The sequence below is a fragment of the Anser cygnoides genome, chromosome Z, assembly GCF_040182565.1.
Source record: "Anser cygnoides isolate HZ-2024a breed goose chromosome Z, Taihu_goose_T2T_genome, whole genome shotgun sequence".
In the NCBI taxonomy this organism is placed as follows: Eukaryota; Metazoa; Chordata; class Aves; order Anseriformes; family Anatidae; genus Anser; species Anser cygnoides.
In genome coordinates this window covers 21590497-21613567 of record NC_089912.1, presented here as the reverse complement: position 1 = coordinate 21613567, position 23071 = coordinate 21590497, and the positions used below count along the sequence as shown (strand labels likewise).

Sequence of the window (23071 nt, the reverse complement as noted above, 5' to 3'; positions counted from 1 at the left end):
CAAAGTCAGCCTTCATGCCTAAGCATGAAGTTATTATTAATGATACTATAGAATGATATATTTTACTTTCAGAAACTATCCAGATAAAAGAATAAAAATAATTGACACTACCTTTATCATTCAGAAAAGCTTAGGCAAATTGATTTGTTTCATCTAACATATTGCTATCTTAACTAGGATAATGAGTACATGAAATATTCTATAAGCAACTAAAAGCTTCACGATGCCTAAGGCTAAGGCTGAGGTACTTAATGCCTTCTTTGCCTCAGTCTTCATTAGTAAGGCCAATCATTCTCAGGGCACCCAGGCCCCTGAGTTGGAAGATGGTGACAGAGTAAGATGAAGCTCCTATAATTCAATGGGAAACTGTAAATGACCGCCTCCACGTTTTGAATGTTCATAAGTCTATGGGGACGGATGAGATTTATCCAAGGGTACTGAAAGAGGTGGGGGAAGTGCTCAACAAGCCTCTTTCAATAGTTTACCAGCAATCAGTATGGTGTTCTCCAGAGCTCGGTCTTGGGTCCAGTTTTGTTTAATGTTTTTATCGATGACATGGATGAGGGCATTGAGTGCTCCCTCAGTAAATTCAGAGATGATACTTAGGCAGGACTGTTGATCTGCTTGACAGCAGAAAGGATTTGCAGAGGAATGTGGACAGACCAGATCAATGGGCTGTGTCCAGTTGCATGACCATTCAACAAGGGTAAGTGCCAGGTCCTGCATTTGAGTCATAACAACCCCATCCAGTGGTATAGGCTTGGGGAAAAGTGGCTGCAAAGCTGCGCAGCAGAAAAGGACCGGGGTCAGCTGGTCAACAGCCATCTGAACTAGCAGTGAGCCTAGCTGGCCATGAAGACCAAGGGCAACCTGACCTGGATCAGAAATTGTGTGGCCATCACGACTAAGGAAGTGGTTGTTACCTTCTACGCAGCACTGGTGAGACTGCAGCTAGAATACTGTTTTCAGTTTGGGACCCCTCACTCCAAGAAGGATATTGAGTTGCAGGAATGTGTTCACAAAAGAGCAACAAAGCTGGTGAAGGGACAAGAAAAGAAGGATAAACCAAGGCAACTGGGGTTGTTCAGTCTGGATAATGAGACTGAGGAGAGACCTCATCCTTTTCTACAACTACCTGAAAGGAGGTTACAATAAGGAGGGTGTTGGTTTCTTTTCTCAGGTGCCAAGTGATACAGCATGAGGAAATGATCTCAAATTGCACCAGGGGAGATTTAGATTGGAAAATAGGAAGAATTTCTTAATGGAGAAGGTGGCTAAGGATTGGAATAGGCTGCCCACTGAAGTGGTGGAGTCACAACCCTTGGAGGTATTTAAAAGTCATATGGATATGGCACTAGAGAACATGGTTTAGCGATGGGACTCAGTATGTCAGGCTGATGGTTGGTCTTGATCTTGAACATCTTTTTCAACCTAGATGATTCTGTTCCTATGACTACAGTCTTTGAGTGCATAAGACGTTTGGAGTTCATGTAGAGAAGGAAATAATTCAGTATTATGCAACTACCGTTTCTGGTAAGTGAGGAAAATCTAAAAAATAAAGACAATACATTGCTGAGTGGATTGCTGGGAGGTATAAGAAGTTGCTTTCATTACTAAGGCTACACATACTAGAAAGACAGACTGGAATTAGATGAAAATGCAGTAGCATCACAAACACAAATATGCAGAAGAGAGGACCATTTCTGGACATCTTCCTTTTACAATTCAGTTCTCTAGTAGTATTTGAACTTTTCTCCTGAACTGATCCTACAAACCAAAATCAGATACATTAAGCACATTAACAGTGACACAGGCCTAGATAGTCTAAGATAACTTAAATTTATACAAAAAAAAAAAGAACAATTACTGTTAATTATCAAACCATTTAGAACCTGAATGCTTCCAATTGAACATCATTACTAAGAATATTAGCATATATACTAAGATACACACTCCAACAGACAGTCCACTGGAATTTAGTAAGTAACACTGAGGAATCATTAACACATTTAAATAACCTACTACAAAAGGATCCCATAGATGACAATAAATGAAACCTGTAGGGGCAGTGTACCAATATTTTTGATGTCTTCCTTTAAAAGGAAGCTCTCTGCCAAGAGATTTTCATATCTTGACGAAAATCTGGTAAATCTGCGTACAACTGATCTCACAGATATGCAATGACTCATGGATGACACAAAGAAAAAATAACAAAACCCACAATTCAGTTTCACCTCCTAGAGTCAACCTTACTTTGAACAACTGTACCTGGCACTTTTAAAATTTGGCTTATTGAGGGCAATTAGGAATCTAGATAAACTAGCTAGCTAATGGTCCAACTCACTAGCATGACTTGGTTAGTATTATTACAATGAAGATATTTGACAACATATATACCCAGTATCTGGGTATTTGACAACACTTAAGGGCTCAAACTTCAAAACTAAATTGACTATACTATGTGGTTTTATATCTGCTTTTAATAAGGAAGCATGACCATTTGTACATTAAAAATCAATTCAGCTGGCTTGAAAACATCCTTCTGAACAACATGATCTTCAAAGACAGAAGAAATGGTTGCAGTTTTGCACATTGCTCTTTTTACACGGTAACTGTTTATTCTCAAGCGATCTACATTATCTGAACTCAGAATACCCATATTGTTTGCCAAAAAAAAATAAAATAATAAAAAAAAATTTACAGAAATGCAGACAACTGGCATTTCCTAGAAAATCTTCCCACTCTACCCACCTTCAAAATGTATGTAAGGCACTCTACAATGAAAAAGTCTCTTGCAACATTTACATTTTACTAGAGAAATTAAAAAAAAAAAAGGTTTAAGTGCTAAGATTGCCAGAACAGTGAAGTAATATACAATTTAAAAATTCTATTAACTGGAAGTTAATAAGTTTAAATTTTTGTAACGTAAAAGATTAAAAAAGTAAGAAATGTAATAATTTTGGAAGACACAACTCCAAATCTAATTTTGATTCCACATGCTACACTGTTCTCAAAGGATGTATGACTACCTTTAAAATTGATGTTATTGAAAGAACTATAATCTTCAAGTTAATAATACTAGTAAAATTTCAAAATATTTGTGACTAGGAACTTCAGAACAATTTTTATACTTTTCTTGATACACAGTGGTAATTATCACCTATTAGTCTTTCTTACACAACGTGTAACAGTGGTTCATAAAGCAGCAAAATTTGAAGAATGTTAAGTTCAAATTAAATTCCAAAGCAATTGAAGAAGACACTTCATTATCACAGCATTAAGACTGCAGCATTGTTTCCATTACCCTGGACTTCTCATTCTTTCTTCAAACATTGACATCGATTTTCCAAAACATAAAACTTCAAAAGAATTGTATGTAACTTTTATTCTCAGAATCAAAAATGAATCAGGTGACAAAAATATATATTTTTCCCCATAACACATTACAAAATAAGTTATTTTCATTTCAGACCAAAAGGTCAAAACTACATGCAGCTTGGCAGTTGGCATTCTGAATCCTTCTGCATTCAATTTAGCTTTTTTTATGTAGCGTTCCAACCATTCCACTCCAGAGTATGTTCAAAGAGCAAGACACAAAAAAATAAAGTTTAGAGCACACAAGGAAAAAAAAGCTCTTTGAAGAAAAAATGTTGGTTTCTACTCATTTTTCTATGGCTAAGTACTGTCCTGGTAAACACTCTTCTAGTCACCTAGTGTTTGAAGAAAAGTAGCAGTTTAAGTAAAATCTGCAATTAGTGCTTTCATTTGGAGTTTGCTTAAGGAACATAAAGTGTGACTTGAACAATCGTGAACTAAGTTAATAGTGTATTAGCTGCTAGTAAAACCAAGTAACATATCAAATGTCAAAACTTCAGTTGGTTGCACTGATGTAGGAACATATTCCTTCAGGAAGACAGATAATTCTGTTGTGTTAGACTATTTTTTTCTGTTTTAGTAAGAATCATGCAGCAGATCTTCCACTTACCAAAAGACCTACAGTTTTCTGCACCTGTTTTCATTTCAGTTTGGCAATTGTCAAGTAGTGAAGAATAGGTACATTCTGCATATAATTGGAGAGCAAGCTTAAGAGGTAAGCAGGAATCGTTGCCATGCAGTAAAGGAGACTAGTAATATGTAATGTGAAAGCAATCTGTCAAGCAAAGAAGCAGAAAATACCTGTACCGAGCCACCGTGTCTGTCAGCTGCTAGATGAGCCTTCAAATGATGTGGATTGGCCTGCTGTGAGTTCCAAGCTGCCCTATGATCTGTTGCCTACGTTTTTTGGATATATTAGGAAAATATGCAAAATGAAAATAAAAATTCCAAAAATAAGCAATTCATGTAAAATATAAATTATTTTTTTAAGCACAGAATAACTAAGTACTCAATTCCTGTTCAGATTGTATATCAACATTACCTACAGAGTAAAATAAAAATTTCATAAAGAAGTTACAAAGTATCTAAACTAAAAATTCCGTATAAAAAATGAACAAAACCCACTGACACAACCCTGTAACTAAGCTTAGATAAATAGTCAAAGATTTAGCTTCTTAATGTGTTTACAACCTTGGTCATTATCCTCGTTTAAAAAAAAAAAAAAGTAAAAATGTTAGAAATGCATGTTAAAACCCCACCAGATGATATAGGGTAATGGGAAATGTGATTTAAAACAGAAATTTTAAAAAAATTTGAAGCAGAGAGAAAATTCAATATTGATGCATGGTAAATTATATTATAGCATCAAAACAAGTAACTGATTACGATGTTGAATGTCTACAGATGTGAAACATATTAACAAGGACCTACTTAAACAAAAGAAAAAAAAAACCTGGAGTCAATTTTACTTTGAAGTTATAATAAAAGTAACAACAACATGGCACAGATTTTTAGATAAAAGTCAGAGTAATGCTGACAGTCTTACATAAGCATTTTACCTGATTTTTGGATTGTTGCATCTTATCTCTGTGCTGATAAGCTTCTCTGTTTGATGACAATGCAGTGTCTGAATGCATTGAACCCAATGGAGTAGGCTACAAATATAAATAATACGTAGCAACTGGTAAAAAAAATAAATTTCTAAGTCTTACTAAAAGTTCTTACATTGTAATCCAAATAAATCCTTAAATCTGTCAGTCTCCCATAATCTAAAACTATAAAATTAAAGCAAAACTGTCACAAGGTATTTGCCAATAGCTGAAAGAAAAAAGCAAACCAGGTCTTACACAATTTCACGCATGAGCAATTCTGAGTATTATCAGATGATATTTTTTTCTGAGAGGATTTAAGCTGGTATTTTCTGCAGTTAGCATTTGTTTATGGGATAATTTTGCTGACAATCTGAAAAGAAGCTTAAAGTAATTTTTAATGTTAAACACTGAAAAAATATTTAGCAATAAAATTCCACAATTCTTCCAAGGTGTCACACAAGGAACTTCAGGGTAAAATGTATAATCTAAAATAGTGCAACTTGCACACAAAACTCTTCTCCAATTTATTAGAAGAAGCAAGGAAAGCTCTGAGGTCTTGAAAAATTCACTTTTTACCATTTCTTTAAAGAATATAAACACAGTATTTTCTGCAACTTTTATATGCACTGTAATGGAAACTGATATCCTACACCACATTTCAATAGAATAACTCAAAAAAAAAAATGACAGTTTCTTCATAATGAAAACCTAAATATCTGGAATATATGTCAGATGCAGAGAAGTGATTGCTTTATATTCTAAAAATGCTTGGAGTAAGAAAGTCCATAAAGGAAGAAAATATAAACAATGACAACAATCACTTGCAAAGTTTTAAGCTTTCTTCAACTCAGAAAGCAGTCTAAATTCCTATAACCTCATTTTACACTGAACAGAGGTTTTCTTGGATGGAGACTCAATATGAAGCAGTCAAACTAAAACACAATGTTTCAAAATGCAATAGAAAATGTGTTTGTCATAGGTGTTCACAACTCTAATTAGCTGCCATAAGATGTACTCATATTCTAAAACTCAAGACTAACAGTGGCTCAAAACTGATTAAACAATAAAACAGTATCTTATTAATAGCTTAATCATACTCACCAACTGTTTGCCAGTCCAGTCATATTCATAATCAAACACATAGCCTTTTCGATCAAGTAAGTCAGTGAAGAGCTTTCTTAAATAGTCATAGTCTGGTTTTTCAAAAAAATCTAGCCTTCTTACATAACGTAAATATGTAGCCATTTCCTCTATGTAAAAAGAAACACACCTAATTGTAACACATTTTAGTGGCACTCAAAAATAGTATTTATTATTGTATTTTAAAATAACTTCTGTCGTAACACAAAACATGAATAGTGGTTCACCATGCATGTGTACATTACCAGAAAGAAGCGTTGCTTCATAGTAATTATATTCTTGAAGATATACTGCCACATTCCAAATACATCCTATAAAGTGATTCCCCCTAGAATTTTACCTTTGCATCACCTGTAAGACAGGTAATGTAAGACAATTCATCTTTCGTTTAACCTTTCAATCCTCATGCATAATAATGTAACAAAAAAGTGAGGAGGGAAATGCCTCCACTTTTCAACTTTTTTCAATGTTTTGCATACAGACAAGCCTAAGGAAAGGTAAAGAAGGGGTATATATAGGACAGGGTGGACTGTGTCTCTAAGAGCACGAGTTCACTGAATGCAAACTTCCTTTCTGAGAGGATCTACAACTGCTTCTTGAACTGGGAAGCTCCAACTGTCCTGACACATAGTACAGGCTGTGATATTGATCAGATGAAACACCTGACCTGAGTCCTGAAGCATGAATTCAGGAGGACAGGCAGAGATCTTGAAATCTACATTGCTTTGAATCCTTTGAAGCCCATGAAAGGGCGGGAAATCACACACTGGTAACTCGTTCTGAGAAAAGCAATGACTCCTCGCACTCAAGCCAAAAAGACCATTCAAATGCCTCCATGGCAGAAGAGAAAGCTTACACAACTACATGATCAGAGAGTCAGAGGCTGAATAGGGTTCAATGTAGTTTCCACCAGCACCCGGTGATGCCTACAGTATGTATGTGAGAAACCGAACCACAGTATCACCGCGTGCCTTCCCTCACCTACACATCAGATTTCCATTAAGTGTGAAAGACCAGACATTTTGTAGTACAAAGAAGGTACCTGCCCTCTAACAGAGGATTGCAGAGAAGTGCACAGACTGAGCTACACCATGTTAAACTCTTCCAGAGGCAGAGGGGTAGAAAGAGGGTTTGAGACCAGCTTGGAAAAAAGAATTTGGAATGCAGCTTAGTGATGTTGCTGTCAGATATGCAGCTACTCTTACTCATTATTATTTGCAAGAATTGCAACATACACCCTCTACATTAGATTTAACGTATTTGTTTATGCTTGGTGAACTAATTTATGTTCAGACATTTTCTCCAGTTCTGTAATTAAAATCCATTTTTTTTTTAACAGAATACACAGAAATTAAAAAGGAAAGCATCAGAAAAAAATAGTAATGGATTAATTTTTACAAGAGTGTTGGAAAGAAATTCAAGATGCCACCTAGTACACCAAGCTTAGCCCAGAGTATATCAGTTCCAGCCACATTTACATAATTGGTTTTCACACAACTCCAGTGAAAGGAACTCCACAATCTCCTCAACAATCCCCTCCTGTTCTTCATTGCATATGAAACAGACGAGTTCAACTCTAAACAGTTTTACAATGGATTACATCCACTACTGTGTCTTTTTTACTGTGAATGTAGTAAGCTAATTCCTTTCATGGCTGTACCAAGGCAAAAGGTACAGGGGAACTTAATTCCCTCACAGTCTTATTTTGGCCAAAACAGTTTCTATCACTTCAGTCTTTGGAAAGAGGTATAGCAAAAAAGTATCCCTGCTTTTGCACCCTTAAAATAGAGTATATTTCTTGAAGTACAGTTCCCAGAAATGAACATACTGCTTCAGCTGCAGTTTTACAGAATCAAATACAGGAGAAATAGCAATTCATGTATCTTTTTAGTTTATAACTGGTTTATATAATGCAGCTTAGTACATGTTTTTGTTTGGTTGGGGGTTTTTTGTTTAAAATATAAAATATTAAAAAATAAAAAATATATAAAATATAAATATAAGATATAAATATAAATATAAAAATAAAAATATAAAAACTATAAAAAATATTTTGTTTGTTTTAAATATAAGAGCATGACACTATTCACTCATTTACCTTATGACTCATCTTTAAGTCATTACCTAAAGAACCTTTCCATATCCAGTAATTTTTAATCTGTACTTGATCCTTTATTTATATACTATTGTGACTTATTGAACTGTACCTTGTATTTTTAGACTGTATTTATAATTTGTCAAAATCCTTTCTTTCCAACCCCACTATCAAGCCCATGAATTTCAATTTTATCATTTGGAAGCCTAATAAGAATTCCCAATTATACAAGGCATTAACAAAAATACTGAGCAGAACCATCATAGATCTGTGTGGAATTCTTTTTCATTTTTCCGATTTGGTAACAATGACAAGTTCTTGAGTACTTCAAACAGTTCAAAGAGTATACTCTTTGTCCCACAGCAGATTCCTCTCAATTATGCTTTTAATATTACTTATAAGGATATTTAAAAGCAGTGTCAAAAGCAAAAGTACTAAGGTTTCATGGCATTTAACATCTACCTCTTGTCTACAAGACCCGCTGTCTTGTCATAAAAGACGATCAAATATGTTTGTCATGACCTAGTCTCAGCAAATCCATTTTGCCTATCGATATGCTGATTATCTTTGAAGGTGTTTATTTCTATTTTAGCAACCACACCATACCTATCCTGTTTGTTAATCCAACTTTTAAAAAAGTATTTGCTTCTGTCTGGTCTTCCAAATACCTTATTGGGAGGTATCTTCTCTTAAGAACAATTATAAGTGTCACAGGAAAACACCTGCAAGTTATATATATATTTTTAATATTATTTCAAGCTGCTTCTAATAATCATGTACCAGCTGAAAAGCAGATTCTTTTTAAAATGGTTATGAAGCAGATACCAAAATTTTGTGTTTGAAGGCAAAAGTGTGGACTAGCTGATCACTTTAAGAATAATTATAAATAATTCTAAAGGAAACATTAAAAAATTATTTTCAAACAACACCAGCATTAGTTTACTGTTTGTTTCAAAAGATATATATATATACACACACACACTATGGTGATAGGTATTTGGAAGTATTGTTTAATTTATTTTTAAAAACAGATATTAAAAAACAATAATGTATACTAGGTTCATTTTCTAAATCAACACATCAATACACAACATTTTCATCAGCAGCAGACATTACCTGGGAAGTTTTCACACAATACTTCTATAGATGTTGTTTGTTTCGTTTCTCCAATTTTCTGGTAACGTTCTTTTAATGTTTCAGCCTATGACAGAAGAGCAAAAGAAACTTATGAAGTTATACAGCTTTCAGACAGGCTTTCAGAAATTAAAAGATCATACCAAGAAAAGCTGACGATCTAAAAGCAGGAAGGAAGTGAAGATATAAAAAACTACTACCTTTAAACCTTGCCATGGAAGGCTTCCTCTGAGAAAATACATAAACATATGACCTAAAGCTTCCAAATCATCTCTTCTACTTTGCTCTGAAACAAAATTCAAATATTATTAGAAGTCAATCTGCTTAATTTAGCATTATATTTTAAAGCCTAGGTTCAAAATTGTGTAAAAGTAATTGAGAGGTGTAAAGTACTTGAGAGCAAAACAAATATTTAAGGCTTCTTAAGTACATTAAGAACAGAGATAAATCAGAACACGCAGATGCAGACTGCAACTACATAAAACTCAGCAGTACATTAAACAAATTATCACGCTATAATAAACTGATCTTATTTTAAAATACATTTTGATCCTTTACATATATAATTGCACTTTTGTCCCACATTTTTTCATATATTAGTTACAGACTTGAAACAAATTTTAAAAAGCTTTAACTTAACTTATTTTTCATCTATAAAATCATGGAAGATGACTGATTTCTCAGTCTCACTTTATTGGATATATAAGTAAGCCAAAGGTCTTCTGAAGAAGGCTTAGAAGTCTTATTTGATCAGAAAGCAGCATAAAGAGACATGTACGCATAGTCTACTCTCAGATCTCACTGACTTGAAGTCTAAGTAATGAAAGAAGTGTCTAGCATGAACCATAACATTGCATCTGCAGTAGCATCTGCAGTAGTACAATGGCATTCCTGCAAAAAAATTTATAGAACGTTTGAAAAAAAGAAGAGTAACAAACAAAATGCAGTTTATTCAAAGTTTTCAAAATATATTCCATATTATTTTAAAGTAAAATCAAATCTACTTAGGAAAATTCAATGTAATAGAATTAGTAAAAATCTTTAAGGACTAGTAGAAAAGGAATTTTACATTTTCACCCAACTTCATTCTGCTCTGGTGTTGAAAGAGCTGTTACACACTGTATTATGTTTTGTAGTAACAAGCACAATTTCCCCTCTAACTTTGACTCCCTCCCTTGCAGAAGGCAGAAAACCAACATACTAGTATTGCTTCTACTCAGCATTGTCACAAAACCACTTTGCCTTGACAGCAAGAGAAATTGAACAGAAAAGTACATGATGTTACATTTTGAACACAGGAATGTTAAAAAAGCGATCCTGGGTTTGACCAGATCAACACAAAATATCGCTGCAAATACACTGCATCTGAACAACAGTTCTTAATATAAAAATAAGTGTTTATTTATTACTGTTTTCTATGCCCATCTTCTCACTTGAACACTGAATAAACCATACTAGCAAGTAAATAAAAAAAACACCAAAAAATTATTATAGTCCCGAGCTTGGACTACACCTGGTCCCTTGCTTCATCACACATCTGCCAGCCATGTGGAGGTGTTTCTACAGTCACTTCTCCTTCACACTTCTTCGTCTTTCCAAATCCCATGCCAACACTCATCTTGTTTGCATCCGCTCTGCTACTCCTCTTGTCCACTGCTGTCTTTTTTCAGTGAATATCCTCCAGACAACCTAGTTTTCTCTAAGTTTCTCTGCTGATCCTGCAGTATCCCATTTGCTGAGCATATGCAATGCTGATACCACTATTGAAGTTATTGGAGTGAAAATAAGCAGCGGAGTTTTATGTTTGACAGGTTTCAGAATGTGCAGTAAATGTTGACTTCTGTTACCTGTTGGAACCCAGAGCTCTTTATGGGGTGGACATAGAGATAACAGGTACTTCATGAGCACTGCTCATAACAGATGTTTTTTGCAAAGCAGTGCATGCGTTATGTAAATCAGTTCAGTGGCTGCAAGAAAATGGTGGCAAAGCATACAAAAATGTTGCAAGTGTGCAACCCAAGGCCCATCTATGAACAACACTGAAGTATGGCTCACAAAAATAAATCTGGAAAGTTCTACTTGGTATTTGCTGATGGATAATAATTCCTCCCCTTTGCACTAACTTCTACAGGTTACACTGATGAAAAATTAAGCTCTTTGTAAAAAACAACAACAACAAAAAACACATATATATTAGGAGCAATTGCTATTTCACTGAGAACTATTTCTAAAAAAGGAGCAACTTTCAATTCTTACCCTGAAATGATTTCTCATTAAGATGATTTTTGTATGAGCTTTGGGCACTTTGAGATACTTCTGTAGAATAGTTCCATAGTAACTACTTCAAGGATGTGCCATTTGAGTTCATAATGCCCTCAAGATTCTGCTATGGGAAAGATTTTGGTGGCGACTTTTTTTTTTTTTTGTCGTTGTTTGTTTTATATTTTATACTGGAGAGGGATTATTATTTAGAATTCATTTGAGTTCTGTGGTCATAACTTTAACTTAAATAGTAGTCAAATATCCTTTCTCATGGATGAAATTTTTCAAGACAATCCTGCCAAACGAGAAAGCCAAGGTTTTTATTGCTGTTGTTAGAGAAAGGGCTTTTGCAAGCCAGAAAAACTGAGCAGTGGACAAGCAAAAACAAAAGGATTTCAAGCATCAGCTGGAGGAAGAGTTGCTGATATTTGCTGATCCTAGTGCATCACAAATTAATGAGATTGAGAGGATTTGTTGTAATACAATCATAAGATAACAAAAATACAAGATTTTAGGGCACAGTCTCTCTCCCTCAAGGAGGTGAGGTCACCTGAAGCCAGCTAAATTAGTCAGAAACTAATACCCATTATTTAGTTTACAAGCTATACATAAATCTTGACTCAAATAGGTTGGTTTTAATCAAGACTAGAACCTCATTCCTCAGGCTATCTCCAGAAATTACCTCTTAGCCTACATGGTAAAGTAACCATAACAGGCCAAATAAGACATTTCAGTCTTAGTATAAACCCATTATAAACACCATACTCCCCCTCCAAAGAAAGTTTTACTACTTGCTATAGGAATGCTGAAACAGCAGAAACTTGCTATCTGTTTGGACCAGAAAACATGGTTTTAACTGCCAGGAATGACTGCATGAGACTGTGCAATACTCAGGCTCTTTACTATAACCACTAAGCAGATGGCAAGTGGCATACCTACATGTCCTGTAGGTAGAGTCAATCCTGTAGATTTGAAATTTATCACCCAGAGTTTCTAATCTTGTTCAAAATGATATGATTCCACACAATAGCATAATTTGAGGGAAAGAACAGCATCCCTTCATGAACAAAATCATTATGTTTAAAAATGAAATTCTGCCAATTTTATAATAAACACATTGTTTGCCATACTGTTGCATTAAGAATAATGTGGGCTTTAAGCAATCTGTTTTCAGTTATACCTTTATGTGAGCAAAGAAAATTACCTTGCATTTGTTAAGTCTGAATCTTGGACAATTAGAATCTCAAATCATTTTGTATTAGAAGCACTGTTTCATATAATTGTAGATTTCCAGGTTTTCTTTACACAGAAAAAGTTATTCATCTCATATTACATATTACTTATTACCCTTACCCAAAAATAAACTGAGATCAAAGGACCACAAATTTTAGATTTTTTTGTATTGCAGAGATACTTATTTTGAGCAATATCATTTAATAACTATTATAATTCACTTCAAACACATTGGTTTACTGTGACAACACAGCTCTGATACCTGTTCAGAACACAGTTTTGAAGCTATTCTACTAAATTGGCTATAAAAGCAATTAATGTCTCAAAAATCAAAGAAGTGCATTTTCGTTATGAAAAATTAGGAGTAAAAATCCTGGCATGAAAGCAAACGACCAACAAAACCTTCAACCCCACTTGCTGTTCAAATGCCACGTTGTTCATTCCCCTTCTCTTTCATAGCAGAACACCTCACTAACCCTGGTTCTGCTTGCCAGACATACTGCTTTGTATTAACTCCATAAAGGTTATGGCAATTTCACTTGCTGTATCTACACAAGATCAGTTCTTGAGAGTCACTAGCTCTTAAGCCTGCCTCTCCACAACCCTGCCCCTGAGGTTCAGCAATTATACAGTGATGAGGACTAGTCAATCTTCTAGGTGTGAGTACTAGGTCTGGAAAAAGATTTCGTTCTGCCCCACTGACTCAGCAACAAGCAAGAGTTCCTAGGCCCTGAAAGGCTATGGCCCCTTAACTGCCGAAATTGTTTTTTTCTTCAAGTTTATGAAAAAGCTCTAGAATGCAGGCTAGTACAGACATTTATTGTGAACAAAACTACGTTAAGAAATGCACTAGCATTGATCCAATCTACAAATATTTTTGGTGATTTAGATTACAGAAAAGCCTGGTCCTAAAAAAATGTATTTTAAATCTAGAACATGTAACAGCTCTGACAACAGAGTGGACCTACCAGTGAAGGGTAGGGGGCTCGAAGGAGGGGTGTTCTTTGTTTTGTTGCTGTTGTTTTTGTTGCGTTTTTTTTTTTCCCCTTAACATAATTACTGTTAAATTACTGTTAATTTCTTCATTTGGCCTTTCAATGAGCATTACAGGGCAAAGCTGTTTCATTCCCAGGAGTCTCAGGCATTCGTGGTAAAATAACTAACCTCTGCCTCTTCAATAATCAAGCACTACCAGGAAAAGACCAACATAACCAAGGATATTCGCCATTCCCCAGACACCATTAGATGTACCCATTTTATAGCAATTACCACTTAATTTGACCATGCTTCTTTTAACCAATAAATTAAAACAGAAATCCAGCACACTGTTTTTCTGAATTTAGGGAAATCCCCCAATTACCAATGTAGATTTCCTGCAGATACAAAAAGTTCATAGGACTCTTACAGATGGAGATTTTTAGCTCCCATACAGAATCTTTATTCTCTGGAATCCCACTCTCCCTTCCTGAAAATGAAGGGAACTGAAGAAGCATGGAATAATTTTATCCCCAAGAGAAGTTAATTTATAGAAGCAAGTGCACCAACCAAATGCTGAAAAGGGCTGCAGAATATCTATATTTCCCTCAAACAGTTATCTGAATAAATCCACATTATTTTTCACATAGACAAAATATCTTCTATTCTAGATACAAACTTCCAGTGTATTACAAAGCCACTAGAAACATTTGACCAAACGCACATTTGGGGGGAAAAGATTATTGAAATGATTGGCACCACAGTGCTTGGTAACTATAAATCACCTTCTATATACACTTCAAAATATTGGGCCTTGGCAATTTTGTGCTAGTTTCAACTAAACATATGCAAACACTTAAAACTCTTTTCTTGTTGCTATGCATTTGTTTTGACACTTGTAAACAATCTGGATCCTAAACTATATTTTTGGTCATGAGAAAACACAATTTCTTGTTTATAAGTAATAATGTAGAGTAAGTTGTAGTTCAATTAAATGCATAATTGAGATCAACCTGTAACAGAATAAGAACATGACAGTCTGTCTCCCTCTTTACTCAAAAGGCTTTTATTTTTCACAAGGGTCACCTGAAACCTTGGATAGTCAAGCAGCAATAATATATCCATTAGCTTTGCTACAAGACCATTGATATTGTGAAAGGGATTACCTATAGACTGAAAATACTGTCCTAAAAATTCTCTCATTTCCTGTATCTTTAGTGCTGAATGTATCCTCTATTCCACTGTCCCAGTAACTCTAAGAAATTCAAAACAAACAGAACTTGAAGAACTTCAGTGTACTGTATGTCCTGCAGCACAAACTAAAGAAATGCTACATTTTCAGAGAAAAATCATAGAACTTATAAAAATAAATTAAAAAAAAAATCTACATAAAGGAGAGGCTGGGAAAGTAAGTGCCCCATTCATAGTGTTCAATGTGTCATAAGAGGTCATATTCAACATGTCTTAAGAGGTCATATTTCTCTGACACCCAAGAAATGCTTACAAAATACTCAGGTCAAGGAGAATCACTGTTCTGAGTTTGAACTGAAGAAGTTTTTACATGAGGTTGTGGTCTTTTGCATGGTATAATCACTTACAGTCCCCAGTCACACCAGATTTCAGATATGCATGCTAAAATTTTTGCACTTACATTTAAGAATTACATAAATATTTATGTAACTCCTGTGAGAAGGAGACATATCACAGTAAAGACAGACTAGCTACTGAAAAGACTATTAGCTTTGCCACAGCTACCACGGCCAGAGGAGTCAGTATATACCTAACTACTCTTCCCCACAGCCTTGCTGAGAGGTATAGGACTACTCACAATACAAAAGTTAGATTTGACAGAATTTTCAAACAGACATGTCATTTAAACAAAAATAAGTCTACCCAACTAGAGTTCAAGATTTTACCTAAAGAATGCAAAAGACTTTCCCCTTGAAGGAGAAAGTGTCATTTATTATGCCAATGTGTTAATATCAGACATGTAATTCCCTAAAAAATCAGGTGTGTTCTCCACATAATTACCAACTTTAAGTTATGTGGTTTTCTTTCTTAAATGATTTGGGGGTAAGAGGGTTGTCTTATTTAAGAAGGATTAAATAGGTTGACTCTAAAATTGGTTGTCTCTTCTTAAACTGACACCAATTTGATATACCATGCACAAAACACAAATTAAATGCTTCCTTGAGAAATTTACATTCTAAAAAATATGTTTAAGAAGTTCAAACACCATTATCAAATTTTAAAATGTGTTCTCAGTAAAAAATATTCATGATACTACAAGAAAATGTTAATATTTACATTGTTATTCTTTAAATGAAAAAAATATTGCAACTAATCTTAAAGCTCTTTGGCTCTAATATGGTTTAAAAACTGACATTTTTGAAGTCTTTACCTGGTGAAGAATAGTAAATCTAGCACATGATAAGCTTACAATAGTTCAGTTACTTCTTACACATCCAATTACTGTGTGAACGCATGCAGACTTGAGGGTAGTTTCATGTACCACGCTTTTTTCAATGCATGAGTGGGTGGTTTTTCATCATATGTGTATACTAGGAATATGCTATTCCACCTGTTTTAGTTAAGAGACTGCTTCAGATCAAGCAGTTCAAAACCCACTGACAAGACCTGAAGCAGCGACAAATATATCATTATTGTGAAAATAGAAAATATCGTAGCACTTTAGTAAATACTGCTGTATCATTAGAATAGGTTTCTTTCCATTTTCAAACGCCAAAGTACTTGCTGGAATAAAGCTGGCATATTGTACTCCATTTCAGAAGTGGGAAAAAAGCCAAAAAGTATTCTAGTAGGCCAGTTTTCAGTAATTATTTTGATACCTTTGTGGAAATAATTTAAGTAGAAAAAAAGAAAAAAAAGGAAAAAAAAGGAAAAAAAAAAAAAGATTCTTATTTTTACACAACTGGCATGCCATAACAAGATAAAATATGAGTATAAACTAATGACCGTTACCTCTAATAAATATCAAATAACGCATGGCCAGGTTGCCTTAAGAGCCTGTAGAGTCTTCACCACTGGAGATACTGAAAAGCTGTTTGGACGTGGTCCTCAGCTCTAGATGGCCCAGCCTGAACAAGCAATTGGACCAAATTACCTCCAGAGCTCCCTTCCAACACCAACCATTCCATGATTGGAATCTCTATTGGAATTCTTCTACTGGAATCCCTGCTGGATTCTTTCTTTACTTGCCAAGGGTTGGCAGACACTTCCATAATGACTAAAGGAACCACAGTGGTCATGATGCTATGGCAAATGTGAACATAATCTCTAAAGCCATGAACTTCAGAAACAGTAATTCGTATTTTTAAATCTGTGGATTGCTTTTTCAGACACTTAATATGCAAAAGTGCACATTACCACTTTTTGTTCATGTCAATCCTGTGAAGAAGTTGCTGAAGTTTATATTATCAGAAAATTAAATTAAATTAATAAAGTTTCAATTGCTTCTCACAAGACTTGGCTATATGCTTTAAATTACATATATTTGACAAACAATGTTCTTTAAACTCATGCATTCCTAATGTATAAATACCAAGAATTACACCAGTGCTTCATACACCTAGCAGAAATTATCTCAAATGTGTTTTACTTTAATTAATTCCATTCCGACTACAGAAGCAACCCCACAGAAAATGAAAAGATGGTCAGAAGAGCACAATCTCCCACCTTTAAAAAGGGAAGCAATTATTATTTAGCCTATTCTTAAAAATTCCCCATAGAACACGTATTTAAAGAAGTTAGCCACCCTGTGAAGATGTTCCCAGAACATGGGACTGCAAGTGAGATTTTAAAATCTACAACAAGGTTACCTCCAAAATCAGGTTTCAAATACAAAACAGCTACACATTAAGTAACACTTCTGTTTCTCTAAAACTTGCAGTGTGTAGGTGTGTAATAAGTTTTTTCAATGTAGATTAAAAGTACCCAAATATAACTCTTACCAGACATGAGTGGGGTGGCCGTTCAGCCATTGTCTAATGGTACTAGAAGCCTTCCACTACTTAAAAGGGGCTTATAAGAAAGATGGGGAGGGACTCTCTATCAGGGAGTGCAGTGACAGGTGAAAATCATTTTAAACTAAAAGCATGTAGATCTAGACTACATATTAGGAACAAACTCTTCACCACGAGGGTGGTGAGGCACTGGAACAGGTTGCCCAGAGAAGCTGTCGATGCCTCGTCCCTCGAAATGTTCAAGGCCAGGTTGGACAGGGGTTTGAGCAACCTGGCCTGGTGGGAGGTGTCCCTGCACATGGCAGGGGGGTTGGAACTGGATGGGCTTTAAGGTCCCTTCCAACCCAAACCTTTCCCTGAGTAATAATAATAAACCCCTCCAATAATCTGGGGACCTTACATGCACTGTCAGTCTTACACATGAACGTACAGCATAGCTATACATATACCTGCTTCTTTCTCCCTATATAACGGAGAAAATTCAGGCTGTTTTAGGAATTTGGAGGGAAAATCCAAGATCTACAGTTTGTTTGCACATCATAAATTAAATCTTTCAGCTTTGTTTGTGAAGAATGCACAGATATGTCAGGTTAAACATCTGAAATGTTTTGAATTATAAAGTAATGTTTAGCATTTTAAAATCAATACCTTTTTGAATTGTCACCATAGAAAAATATCTTTCCGTCATCACCTACTTAAACCCTCCTCTCTCCTGTTCTGAAGACTTGTTCTTTTTTTTATTTAATTGAAAAAGCTCCACATTCTTTAACTTGCCCAGAGATAGAGCAAAATTCCAAAGTTTACTATCCTAAAGTGATGTTGAATGACATTTTGTAAATACTGGTCTATATTTGCCGTGGAATATACTGAACAAGGAACATATATATTTTTTCTCTACGTTTGCATGGAAGCCAGGTAAGTAGCTGAGAAATTTAGAAAGATCTTTCTAATTTTTGTTGAGACTGAGGCAGGAACCAAGAGAAAAGCATAAACAGGTGGAACAGTTCCACACTGATTAAATTAAAAATTTGCCTATAGACAAGGTAACTAACTCATTTCTTCCTATTTTGAAGAAAAATATGAAGGCTGAATATATGTGCCTATAATTGTTATGAAGGGAATCTATTGTGACAGTATTATAAAAAATGTCAAAAATCAAACTACTACAAAACATCTACCATCATTTCCTCAGCTATGGCTGCTCACCACTAACTGAACTTGTCTGAATTTATGGATTAAACCCCCCTATCACTCTAAGAAAAACATGAACAGTATCATATTTGTCATATTAACATGAACTATAAGAATTGTGCAACAGTCTTTCTGATCAATTAAAACAGCAACCTATTTACCATGCAATTATATGCTGCTGGTTTACGCAAATTCAAAGATGTCAGCCCTATTGTCACTAGAAATCTTCTACACAGCTTGTCTGGTGGGAGGTGTCCCTGCCATGGGACAAAACAAAGACTGCCTTGTATGCTCATGCACCTTTTTCCAGGTAAATTTATTCCTTCAATTAAAATTATTTCTCTCTATATATATCCTGTCATTTCCTTACTCCATCACATCTGCAACACAAGCATAACATTTAGCTACTCTGACAAAGCCTCATTAGCAGTATAGCCATTAAAAAAAAAATCAACAAATCTGCATGAAAATGGAAACTACTATTATTCCACTAGGCTAATATTCCTAATATTCCTATACTAATATTCCACTATTATTCCATTTCAAAGGGATCAAAAAACCTGGCAAGGCTGCATAGAAAACCCATATCGCTGCAATCTATTAACTTGGATATCTTTCTCAACAATACCTACCTTTATTTTCCCCATAGCATACTTCTAATGTGAAGATGTTACAATATAAAGATACACCTCTTCTTCTGAATAAATAACAAAAATAACATAAATGTTTGCTGAGACACAATCATGATCAATAGAGACCCAGAGAACCTTATTTCCATAAATAGCATTTTAGCAAGTCCAAACTGATTTTGAACAGTACTTTAAACTTCACACTGTAGAGAAAAATTACAACTTGAAAAGAAGGTGATTTCACACAAATGACAGCTGCTAATTCTTGTTTCTGCACTTAAAAGCACACGTACCTTTTCCTAAATGTGTGTTTATACTCATGTATCTAGCTGTTCCTGTAAGGCTCTTGTGTTCTTGATATGGTATGTGCTGCTTCGTTTCTGGATCTATATACTCCTTTGCCAAGCCAAAATCTATAATATGAATAATTTGCTGGGTTTTGTTTCCAGGTTGTCCTATTAAGAAGTTTTCAGGCTTAACATCTCTGTATATCAAGTTCTTTGAATGGACATATTCCATACGAGAAATCTTTAATAAAACAAAAAGATGACAAAGTTTAGTTTAAGCATCAGGTTGCCACATGAACTTGTGGTAGAAGCTAAATATCTGACATTTGCTTTACATTTAGAAGAAGTCACCCCCTTACCAAACGGCTATTGGTCTTAATACAGTACCACCCAGTCAATGAAAACTATACACATGCCCTTAGTAGATACACCAAATCATGTATAGCAAACTAGACATTAGACACGAATCAGTATATAATAGGAGCTGATCTTTAAGAACAGCTGACACTCGGTATATTCTGTGCATATTACTAGGCATAGTTTTAATGAATAGTTTGCATTAACCAGAAATTATGTCACTAAAACAGTGGGAAAACAAGTTCCACATAGATCTACTATATATTAAAGGAATAAAACCTTTATGCCAGTAGAAGAGAAGTGCTGGAATTCCAGCAATATACATATAGCCCCAATATCAATATCTATTTATAGAATTGGAGACTCAATACCTTCAACATTTCAGATTTACTTAAAGCACATTATATCAAGGCAAACATGCAATGCCTTGTTTCCTCCTTCCATCACACACAGTTGTCCTACTGGAAACCAAATCAAAATGCTTCAAAAAATCTGACAATTTTTTCACTGAGTAACTTTGCTATATTTTAGTATTTCTGGAATTTTATTTTTTCTCTTTGTTCCTGAGACAGCACAGGTTAAATATTTATGCTATTTAGGAATCCTAGCTTCCACCTCCTTTCATAATTACAATTATTTATATTTCAAGAAGATGTTTTTTTTAATTGTGTATGTCAAACTAAAATCCATAATTTCAGGTTGTCATTAGGTAAGAGACTCAGAAGACAATGATAGTACATTCATGCAGTGATTTTTGAAAAATTAAAACAAAGCAAGTGAAAATGACATAAAGTCAATCATTCTGCTAAAATTGTATCACAGGCACAAATACCAATTTAAAACATGCTAAGCAAAAGTCTTTGAAGTGAAATTAGTATTTAATCCATTGAAGACTAAGTTACTCTAATAAACTTTCAAATTCAAATGTGTTCTACTTACCAACTGTATGGCTACCATAAGAACAGTTTTAAGAGAAAACTTCCTATCACACAAGTCAAATAAGTCTTCCAGACTAGGTCCAAGTAGTTCTAGCACCATAGCATTATATTTGCCACATGGGCCAAAATAGTAGACCTGAGGTAGTCCATCTGTAGAAGAGAGAGACAACGTAATTATAAGGGGTTAAATAATGTTAATGAACATAACACTAAAATTCTTACCTGACCTCAAGATGATCTTAAGTAAAAAAATACATATTTCACAAAAAAGCAACAACAAAACTTTGTAAAAGATACAAGTAAAAGGTAAAATAGGAGTAGTGAAAATAGTATCAGTAGTATTAAACGTCTTAAGAATATTACATGTTTGACATGAAAAATTTACAATCTTTTATAGAAAATGAAAAAAATCTGTTGGGTTTTGTAAAAGTAAATTGAAATGGGGTTTTAAAAAGGTATTGAGAGCTTTTAAATAAACTGATTTTCAAAAAAACAGTTTTTTTACATTAAACTTTTTACATTAAGGCTATATTCAGGAGATAAAGCGATATTCAAGAGTAAACTGCTTTATATTAATCATTTAAAAATCCAAAAGAGATTAATGAATCCTTAAGCTTCATGAGACATTAAGTCAAGTTTCAGATGCATTATCAAAATAGGAATGCCATAGATAACAAACTGTTGTAGTCGTCACTTGTTAGTATTAATGGTTTTCCAAATATGAGCTAGCAGTGCGAACTTGCAAACACAGGAGCAGCCAGCAAGCTGAGGGAGGGCACTCAGCCAGATTGAAGTGCACCTGGGGGACAATGCAGTCATTGGTCCCAGCCAACATGGGTTCATGAGGGGTAGGTCCTGCCTAACAACCATCTGGTCAATCAAGGAAAACCAACTGATGTGATCTTTTTGGACTTCAGCAAGGCTTTTGACACGGTTTCCCATAGGTTCCTACTGGACAAAATGTCCAGCATACAACTAAACAAAACCATCATACGATGGGTGAGCAATTGGCTGACGGGTAAAGCTCAAAGGGTCATGGTAAATGGGGCCACATCCGGCTGGCGGATGGTCACTAGTGGGGTCCCTCAAGGCTCCATTTTAGGGCCAGTCCTCTTCAATGTTTTTATAAACGATTTGGATGTAGGACTAGAAGGTGTTTTGAGCAAATTTGCCGATGACATCAAACTTGGAGGAGTTGTAGACTTGGCCGAGGGTGGAAAGGCCTTGCAGAGAGATCTGGACAGATTGGAGAGCTGGGCAATCACCAACCGCATGAAGTTTAACAAGAGCAAGTGCCGGGTCCTGCACCTGGGACAGGGCAACCCTGGCTATACGTACAGACTGGGCGATGAGATGCTGGAGAGCAGCCCCACAGAGAGGGATCTGGGGGTTGTGGCTGACAGCAAGTTGAATATGAGCCAGCAGTGTGCCCTGGCAGCCAGGAGGGCCAACCGTACCCTGGGGTGCATCAAGCACAGCATTGCTAGTCAGTCGAGGGAGGTGATTGTCCCGCTCTACTCTGCACTGGTGCGGCCTCACCTCGAGTACTGTGTGCAGTTCTGGGCACCACAGTACAAAAAGGACATTAAACTGTTGGAGAGTGTCCAGAGAAGGGCAACGAAGATGGTGAAGGGCCTAGAGGGGAAGATGTATGAGGAGCGGCTGAGGTCACTGGGCCTGTTCAGCCTGGAGAAAAGGAGGCTGAGGGGCGACCTCATCGCAGTCGACAGCTTCCTCGCGAGGGGGAGTGGAGAGGCAGGTGACCTATTCTCCTTAATCACCAGTGATAGGACCCGCAGGAATGGTGTCAAGCTGAGGCAGGGGAGGTTTAGGCTAGACATCAGGAAGAGGATTTTCACCAAGAGGGTGGTTGCACACTG

At 35.5% G+C, this 23071-nt stretch overlaps 1 protein-coding gene across 19 annotated transcripts in view; it reads right to left on the bottom strand.

Moving 5' to 3' along the window:
• The window catches only part of CSNK1G3 (casein kinase 1 gamma 3), a 75273-nt gene that overhangs the window by 11694 nt on the left and 40508 nt on the right, over positions 1–23071 (bottom strand). For 15 of the 19 annotated variants that reach the window (XM_066988001.1, XM_066987999.1, XM_066988005.1 and 12 more), the window contains 7 exons: positions 21193–21341; positions 19903–20137; positions 9537–9622; positions 9319–9403; positions 6069–6217; positions 4935–5030; positions 4177–4272 (listed from right to left, as the gene is read on the bottom strand). In XM_066988001.1, the coding sequence (XP_066844102.1) occupies positions 4177–4272; positions 4935–5030; positions 6069–6217; positions 9319–9403; positions 9537–9622; positions 19903–20137; positions 21193–21341 (896 nt within the window). Of the gene's footprint in view, positions 1–4176; positions 4273–4934; positions 5057–6068; positions 6218–9318; positions 9404–9536; positions 9623–19902; positions 20138–21192; positions 21342–23071 lie in introns of all 19 variants that reach the window. The other 4 variants (XM_066988004.1, XM_066988006.1, XR_010827562.1 and 1 more) reach the window with 3 other exon arrangements.